The sequence below is a fragment of the Haliotis asinina genome, unplaced genomic scaffold (genome assembly GCF_037392515.1).
Source record: "Haliotis asinina isolate JCU_RB_2024 unplaced genomic scaffold, JCU_Hal_asi_v2 scaffold_64, whole genome shotgun sequence".
NCBI lineage: Eukaryota > Metazoa > Mollusca > Gastropoda > Lepetellida > Haliotidae > Haliotis > Haliotis asinina.
The window spans coordinates 12,440-21,839 of record NW_027133931.1 but is presented as its reverse complement, the minus strand read 5'-3'; the positions used below and the strand labels follow the sequence as shown (position 1 = coordinate 21,839).

The window sequence follows — 9,400 nt, the reverse complement described above, 5'->3', positions numbered from 1 at the left end:
AGACACCCCCACCATCGCCAGCGCCCATCCCTCCACCACCACCGGCTTTTCCATCATGGCGACACTTGCCAGCTTGGCAGTGTCGCCAATGCCAGGGAGGGTTGCCCGTGTATTGCAAGGGCACGGATGACTACAGCGGGACTTTTCAATGCGTGTATTGCGGCACGGTGTTGAAAGATACTTATCATCGTCGCCTGACTCACGGGGCCAAGTGCCAAGTGAAAACCAAGATAACCATTCACCCGTGTCAGTGCATGATGCCGCCCCTGTGGTCGTTGTGATCACCACAACGAAAAAAAAAAAACGGCCCTTTTCAGGGCCATCCAACTTGCTCTAAAGAATGCTTTCATGCTATGACAATCATAACAAGACATGTGTGTTGGGTTTTTTTTTTTTTCAACGTTTTATTTCCCCCGCTAACAAGAACCATGGTGACAAAAGAGTCAGGATTAGGGGCGTCCCTGATCTTTTGTTTACAAACGGTAGGAACTCGAACATGAAGAGAACATCATAACATCAGAACCGTAAGAACAACATGTTTGACAGGGCTGTGGATCCTGGACGTCGTTGTTGTTGTTGTTGTTGTTGTGTGGTAGGCGTGTGAGTTGAAACCAGCGTTTCACACGTTCTTCATTGACGAGGGTGTTGAAGGGATCAAACTGTTCCATCACGTCGTCGAAAGTCCATCCACGGGCACGATGAGCCAGGACAAACAGGCAGTACATTCCGCAAGAGCTACTGAACCAGGGTTGAAGTGAATTCACATTCCACCGCTGTGCGAGCCATCCTGTGTAGGCCATGACATGCCGAACGTCCGGATGCAGTTGGGTGGGATCACTTATAGAATACCTTGGTCCATAGTAGTGGGTAGGGACGCCATAACTGTCAAAGTACTCAAAGACACCCGGTGCTGGACGATACACGCACACCCAGTGTTGTCCCGGGAGATGACTGGGGTCCGTGTTGACGATGTAAGCTTTAGGATAAGGTCCGTGTCGTTCACTTAGCACGGTGATGACAAAGTGATCTCGGGCAAAGGTCCCTTGGTAAAGGGGTCGCAGCAGGGGGTCCTGTTGGACGTAGGCGTTCACCTGTTTGGTCGTCAGTCCATCCATCCTTAGACCATCAGAGCGTTGCGGAACCGATCAATTTCCAACACGCTTTCGTATTCCTCGTAGCAGACGAGGGTGACCGGACGAGGTAAGGGTTCTGCAAACTGGAGTTCGAGTCCCAACTTGCCCGTGTGTCGTGGGTAGTTATGACCTTCGTCTGCTCCCAGATCTGCCGTCAAGTCCACCACCCACAGGGTGAATCCGTTCCTGAACTCGTCTAGCGTGAGGTTGCAGGGATGTTCTTGCCACAGGTGTCCCGTGTTGCGAAACAGGTTCATGTACAACTGTTTGAGCGAACCACTGTTGTTCTGAAAGTCACTTTTGATTTCTGTGCCATGCACTTCCTGGCCATTGAGTTTCAGTTTGAGACTGGTCACGTTGTTGTGTTTGAAATGGAAGGGGTTCTTTTCCTTGCTACCGGCAAAAGCATCGTTGTCCACCAGTCCCAACACCACGCGTTTGGGCAGTTGTCCTCCCACCAGTTGATCTTTGTGGAAATCGCGTCCTCCTCCTGGAATGTCGTGAGCCGTGACTTGGACTCGGGTCAAAGGATATTTGGCCGTGACTCCTGGTGACATGTGTTTCACGTGCTGTTCCCGTATGGCAGGATCGATGTTGACTTGGCGCACGTAAAACTCAGCTTTGGTCAGTTCAAATCGACATTCCACATCTCCAGCACTCATCAAGTAGAAATCACTCGGGCTCCGAATCAGTTCTAGTTTCATGGGGACGCCATCCACCAGGTATCGGTCTTGGAGAAACAGGTCACAGTGGAGACGCCCTGTCAGTTCCACTTCTCGGGTGGGTAAAATGACCCACCGTCGTGCGACGAGTCCTGCATTGACATTCTGAGCGACGGCATTGAAGTCATCCATTTTTCCAGCTTCATCGGTGTACCATCCTGGGCACTGGAGATGCGTCCCTTTGGCTGCCTTCCCATAACTCAGTAACGTTTCCAAATAGGCTCGGTAGGGATAGGTTCCCATGGAGGGGGTGATTTCCAGCTGGTTGTGTCCCACTTGCACACGTACTTCTCGAAAGAGGGAATGCATCATGTTGTTCACCGTGGACATGACGAGTCGGTCATCCCCATCATGAGTGGCATCTGTGCCATCGGTATTCTTGATTTTGAGGCAGATGCGAAGGTAACACTGATTCAAATCGATGTACGCATTCACAGGGTTGGCAATGTTAAACTGGAGGGGACCCGCCACCGAAGGGGGTGCCAGAGGACTGTATCGAATCCACTGACCCTCTTGAACTGACGTCACCACAGGAGGAACCGAAAAGAGATCCAACTGTGACTTGGCACATTCACAAGCATCCCGGCGCATCATCTTGACAGGTCTGCCCAACAGGTCTGCCCAACAGGTCTGCCCAACAGGTCTTGACAGGTTCGTGTCTGGTGTTGAACTGACCCTTGTTCATGGGAATGATCCTTTTGTATGTCAAGTCCAATGTCACAAAGTTCCATGACGACTCAAAACAAAGCTTGGCGTTTTTGTTGTTGTTGTTGTTTCTTCTTCTTCTTCTTCTTCTTTATGGGACCAGACGGCGGATTTCGTTTTCTTTTGTGTGCCGGTGATGACTGTGACTGCAAGGTGGTCAGTAAGGCCTGTTTTCCATGATGTTTCAAACTGTCCCGTACACTACGACGTCCAGAACGAATATCTTGCACTAAGCCTGGCAGCATCTTCACACCGGTTTTGAGAGCCGATTTTCCCACCGTCTTCAGCATGGAGAGGGCTGAACGGCCCAAGCTTCCCAAGATGCTTCCGAGACCTCTCCCGCGTTGATGAATGCGACCTCGGTACGCAGCTAAACCTCGTCCTTGTTGTTGCAGGCCACCCAAGCCGGTGCTGCACCGGTGTCGGATACACTGATGTCCTACCATGTCAGTACGTGCCCAGACGACGGGGACGGAAATGGAGTGTCACGATGGTCTTCCCACTCTGGAATGGCACGGGTCGTCCTATGTCATCCATTAAATAGATTTGAATGGCATCCGTGGTTCCCTGACGCAATCCCATGTAGCGTACATGCTGGGGAGTTTTCATCACGACGCTGTCTTCCATCATTCGACGAGATACGGGAACATACATCAGTAAGGGAGCCATGGTATCCCCAACAATTTGATCTTCTACCACATCCGAGTAGACGTACACCGTATCAAAGCCAGCCAGATGGTCGGCTTCCTGTTCCCCCACCACAAGAGGACGGTCAAACACACTCACTTGGACAGGGTAAGTGGAGACTTGACTTATTTCCTCTGCTTCGTCGACCACGGGGAGTTGCATGAATCCGAGCATGCGTACCAAGGAAACAGGCAACACCAGTTGCGTGGTGTAGGCAGACCTGATGGCATCGTGGTCTGGTTGGGTGACTGTTTTGCAGGAAGAACCCGAGATGGCCCTGCACATGTCTTTCGGTGTGGGAGCATAAAAGTTGACGTGCGTTGGGCCGCGCATTTCAAATCGGAGTTCTTCTTTGGGGTAGTTCACGGTGACGGTGTAACGACCTCTGGCATCCGACTGGTACACATTAGCTGTATGCTTTTCCAACAATCGTGCACAGGCACGCTGAAGCAGGATGTTCAGTCTCTGGACCAGTTCTCGAGCGGAATACACGCCTTCGGGAATGATCACCTTTTCGCTGACGGCTCGGATGATGCCTGGGTTCTCTTCGATCACGGTCGCATCCGGTGCTCCTGAACTGTAAATCCTGGTCAAGCGTTCCAAGTTCACGCGAAGCACAAACCAGTTGAAGGGGTACGACACGTTGTACCACGTCATGGGAAAATGAAGTTCACTGACGCCCACTTCCCACTCTTGACGATTCACTTGAATGGGAAAGGGGAGTTTGACTTCGTAATGGTTCACCTTGTTGTCGGGATGAACATCCATGGACGCATCGCTGGGTAAGGTGACGTAAAAGTCCCGCTTGGAGGAAAACAAGGACATGGTCATCCTTGCGCTTAGGGAACCAGACTGGACACGGAGGGAGTCGAAGATGCGGTAGCGGCAGCAGGAGCAGAAGAAGAAGAAGAAGTCAACGATGACGGCGACGATGATACCAACGTGGGTTGTGGGAGCAAGTATCCCAACGAACTGGCCAACAACGCTGTCCACAACTGTTTCTCACCGTGGTCCAATGCCAACTGAACCATGCTCATGACGACCACGCCATATATCAGCAACACTTGGGAGAAAAACACCACTTCACTGCGTGGCAAGTCCATGCCAAAACAACACCAACGTGAGGAGGAGGAGGAGGAGGAGGAAGCCTTGTTGTTGTTCTCCTTGCACCTGAGCCTGGGTTCGCTCTGCATGATTGGGCAGGGAGTATGACCCAAATGACGGTGACAGAGGGATGCCACCCGTATTTAAAAGACCAAATGAGCCGCAGGGATCCATGAATCGAAGCTGGCCGGGTAACCTGACCACCTCACTAACACTTCGTCCTTCTTTTGACGCCGTCGACGTTTCAAAACCTGATCGACTTTGTACACGTCATCCGTTTTCTGAATGGGTTGTAGTTCCTCAGGGTAAAAGGTGCCTTGGAGCACTTCTCCATGATCATCTTTCACTCGGTAGACAGGAGGCACACGCCCTTTCACGACGCGATCCACGGTGAACAATTCGCTGGTCCAGTTGGGAAGATATCCTTTGTCAAAGGTCCCTTTGGTCTTGTTCAAGCGAACACGGGTCCCAGGTAACAAGAGAGAACGCTGGTGTTGATGGTGCTTCTGCTTCTGCTGACGTTCCTTCTGGCGCTCCATGTGATCCAACACCCGAATTTCGTCGTAAGGGTTGTGGGGATGCACATCCACGGGTCGCTGTCCGATCGTGCGATGAATGCGATGATTGTATCCATGCATCAGCTGGGGTAAAGCCTTGAGGTAGTGACGTGTTCCATGTTGGGTGAAATAACGCCACATACGGTTTTTCAACGTTCTTTGAAAACGTTCCACCACCGAGGCTTTGGTTTCTGGGTTTTGGCTGGTGTAGAAATGAATGTCCTGTTTCTTGAGGAAGGCTTGGAAAGGTTTATTGACAAATTCGGTCCCTTTGTCCGTCTGCAGCATGGAGGGCACACGTCCTTCAGCTTGTTTCAGGATTCGTTGAAAGGCTTCGATCAACGTGGTGCCGGTCTTGGACTTCATGGGTTGCACCCAAGCCATTTTGGAGAAGACATCGATGACACACAGCAGATACCGGTAACCTTGGTTCTCTTTCTGATAGGCGAGGAGGTCGCTCAAATCGGCTTGCCACAATTCGTCCACGCCGCTCACACGGTAATGATCCCTGGAAAAGGATCGTCGGGCAGGTTTGTGCAAGGTGTACGTGTCCTGGGTTTTCAACCATTGTCGAACCTGATGTTGCGTGAGTGGGGGTTTCCCCTTCTGGGTCCTCCTCTTCTGGGATTTCCCCTTCTGGGGTTTCCCTTTCTGGGGTTTCCCTTTCTGGGATCCCACGGCTTGCTGTTTGACTGCTGCTTGCCACAAACCACGCCACCCTCCATAGCCTGCCGGATGTTTGGGATCGTAATAAGTATGGTGAAGCCATCGTACCCAGGCAGGCGTCAAAGAGGAGGAGGAGGAGGAGGACTTGCTGCTGTTGTTGTTGTTTCTCTTGGGACGTCTCATGCTAACACTGTTGTAGATGTCACCCTCTGCTCTCTTTTATGATTAAAAGTCAATCCATTGACGCACTCGGTTCAGAGGGGAAGAGGGAGTCTCTGTCTTCTTCTTCTTCTTCTTCTTGACGCCAGCAAGATTCGATTGAGGTGGTGTTAAAAACAAGGCTTCTCCTCCTGGACGTTTGACAGGGGTGTCAGGTGGTGTTGCCTGTCGTGTGCCAGGTTGCTGGGTGGTGGATGCTGATCCTTTTGTTTTCATCATCCAGGACCAACGGAGAGGGTTGCCAATCAGTTCATGAGGGACGTTGCTGGAAGCGAGATACTGAGCCAGAACGTTCCAACCCCGTGGAGGATCTGCTTTGGTACGTTGTCGCACCAGATCATTGATGAGATCCACCATGTGAGTCCCAGGCATGGGTTCCCCTTCCACCACGAATTGACCGTTTTCATTCCAACCCAAGTCAGGATGGGCTTGTATCCGTGCCATCAACTGTTTGGCCTTGGCTTGCAGCGTTTTAGGAATCGTTTGCACCACGTCATTCAGAATGAGGTCAGAGGAGGAGGAGGAGGAGGAGTGTTCTGAAACAGAAGAATCAAAAAACCAACATGAGTCAGTGACTCTGTAACCGGCTTCGCGCTCTCCATGCTTAGGGGGTCTAAGACAGCTCTCTTAGTCTTGAGACTTGTAGACCTAAGACTTCTAGGCGACCTCTACACAGGCCAGAGTGTAACTCAGTAAGTAAAACCGTACTTACGGGGAGCAGCTAGGAGGGGAGGAGTCCCTCCTTTCCCGAGGGGTGTTGTTCCTTCCTGACTGGTGTTGGCAGGGATTCCATTCCATGGTTGCGTGTGGCTGGTGCGTCGTGCTGTTGTTGTTGTTGTTGTTGCTGCAGCTGCTGCTGCTGCTTTGTCTTGAAACGCCAACATCTGTTGCAACAAGGTGTTATACTGCTGCTCTCTGTCCCTGAAGGGAATCGTGTCATCACGAACGAGGGTATCCATATCGTGAAGCGTGTGTAACCGTTTCTGTTCCAACAGGTTGGACTTGAGCAAATGACGTTGTCGTTTTTCGTCTTGCAGACTTTGCCATACCTCTTCGGGGACCATCACCATCTTCCGTGCATGCTTCATCATGGTGCAGAGACAACTAACCCCAATCCGAGAGGATCCCTGTATTTATGATCATCGCCCCAACAGACCAGACACCAAAGGACCCACCACCGAGGCCAAGGCAGACAAGAGACCCAATCCCCTGCCTTTCTGTTGTAACAGTTTGCGTTTCTTGGCCACAGACACTTTCTTTTTCATCAACGTATGCATGAGGGGTCCATGCTTTTGTAAACGATGCCGTTGCTGTGCTGTCATGGGAATGTTACCTCCATACAAATTCACCACACATTCGCAGATGGCTTGAATCAGTTCAGACGGAGCATGTTTCAAAATAGCCTGTCGCATGGCTGGTGTTGCTGTAGGACTACACACATGACAGAGCGCGTCTTTGTGACGTTTCAAACGGGCAGACATGATGTTCCTGCTGCTGCTGCTGCTACCATGGAACTGACGAGGATAAGGATGGGATACCTCTATTTATTTAGGGTAGCGTTGGTGGAGGAAGTGGGAGTAATGCCGTTGTCTTCTTGTTCTTCTTCTTCTGGCTTCGTAACACCATGCGGGTCAAGGCTGCCCCTGGGTCTGTTTTCTTGTTGTTGCCCTTCTTGGTCTGTTTCCTGGAGTGACGACGCCCCTGAGGTTTCCTTTGAGGCTGCCTTTGAGACTGCCTTTGAGGTTTCCCTTGAGGTTTCCTTTGGCGACGCGTTGGGTGTTGTCGCTTCTGTTGTTCCTCCTGCAGGTAGGACTGCCAGTTCAACAAAATGCGTGTCAACACGCCTGCCAACGTTCCACTGCCACTGCGTTTCATCAAGTAATTCAGGCGTTCATCCACAGGCAAACGTGGATTAGTAATCTTGGTTAACACGTCTTGGTGTCTCAACAGCCAGGTCTTGTGTTGCGTTTTCAAAGGAACACGCCCTGCTCGCATATTTCTCACGGCGATGGCAAACCATTGCAACAGCCGATGACGTCCTTTGATAGCCACACTCTCTGCCAAAGGCAAGCGTTTCACAAGGCGGATGGGTTTGACTCTTCTGCGTGTCGTCGGTTTGGAGCGTGTCGGTTTGGTGGAGCTAGGAGCACGAGGTCGTTGAATCATGGCCGGAGACGTCAAGGGTTGAAAGGGTTGAATCATGGTAGGAGACGACGACGACGACGAGAACAAAGGGGTGACATCAAAAGAAGAAGAAGGAGGAGGCGACAAGGTGACGGCAGGTGAAGCACGATGCGTATAGACAGGGACAAACGTGTTTGCTGCTGCCGCCATGGTGGGAGTGGTGGGGTACAACTCTTTTAAGGAAGGTCTTCTGGGTTTGGCAGAGGAGGAGGAGGAGGAGGAGGAGGAAGCAGGAGGAAGAGGTGTCCTGAGACTTTCGTACAACCGTTGTACACCCGAGCGATGACGTTCGGTGGGATCACGTCCCAAGGTGGTGGGGAGGGTTTTATGAGCGGGTTTAAACAAGCCTGTGGCAACAACAGCACGTTTGCGGGGCTGGGTCTGTTTTCGTCTGTTTCCCATGGCAGGTCAGACTCAACTGAGGGGTCAGGTCGACAGTCAGTGCTATTTATCACTTGGGAACGTAAAGGGTGGTGGGGTTGCGAAAGAGATGGGTACGCACACGATGCTCTTTGGCCGTGGTGGGTTTCAAGTCCAGAAACAGATAGGAATAAGGAGCCAAGGTGGCATCCTCGTAGGCTTCTCGAAGGAAAGCCGTCTGTCCTGGAAAGATTTGTCGAGCCAAGTGATCCATTTGAGAGGCATCCCTGGGGTTTTTAAACAGCACCAGATAGTGAGCATTTAAACTAATGGTGCGATGATGCGGCGTCGAGGCAAAGAGGTTTTGCGTCAGGTACAACACGGACGTGTTGCGATGGTGACTTTTCTTGGTAAACCATCGCAACACGTCTGCCTCTTCCTCTTTGCTATGATCGCCCAGCAAATCGTCAATGATCAACCAGTGGGGTGCAGGCAAACCACCCCCACCCCCACCCTCAACCCCAGCCCCAACAGACCCTGCTGCAGGTAACTGCGTGTTGGCTTCGCTCATGGTTTGCACAAAGGTCAGGGGAAGGTTTAACTTTGATGTCAACACTTCCAAATCTTCGTGCATGGGTTGCCATTCACTGTACACCCAAACGATCCCCTGAGGGGGTAGATCGAGAATCCCTGGTTGAAACACGTGTTCCAGCAACGTTTTGACGAACGACGTTTTACCCGACCCTGTAGGGCCTGCAATCAACATGGTAAAAGGATGACGTAACGTGAGTGGGGTGACCATGGCATCCACCAGGTCGTCGCCCCTTAACTGTGTCCCTGACATGGTCCCTGACATGGTCCCTGACATGGTCCCTGACAGTGTCCCTGACAGTGTCCCTGACATACGTCTTATCGCTCTGCAGGTGACACCAGAAATGACCTCAAGGATCGATGAACCTTGAAGATATATACAACACATTCAAACCATTCACGTTGAATTTTATTGGAACAACACCAACAACTTGTGAACCACAACAACAAGAACAACAACAACAACAGATCA

The 9,400-nt window shown here is 51.4% G+C and overlaps 1 protein-coding gene across 1 annotated transcript; it reads right to left on the bottom strand.

Moving 5' to 3' along the window:
• Positions 1 to 1,117: 1,117 nt before the first annotated feature.
• On the bottom strand, positions 1,118 to 2,449 carry LOC137270376 (uncharacterized protein F54H12.2-like). The gene has a single exon (XM_067803944.1). The coding sequence runs from the start codon at positions 2,447 to 2,449 to the stop codon at positions 1,118 to 1,120; it is 1,332 nt and encodes a 443-aa protein (XP_067660045.1).
• Positions 2,450 to 9,400: the final 6,951 nt, after the last annotated feature.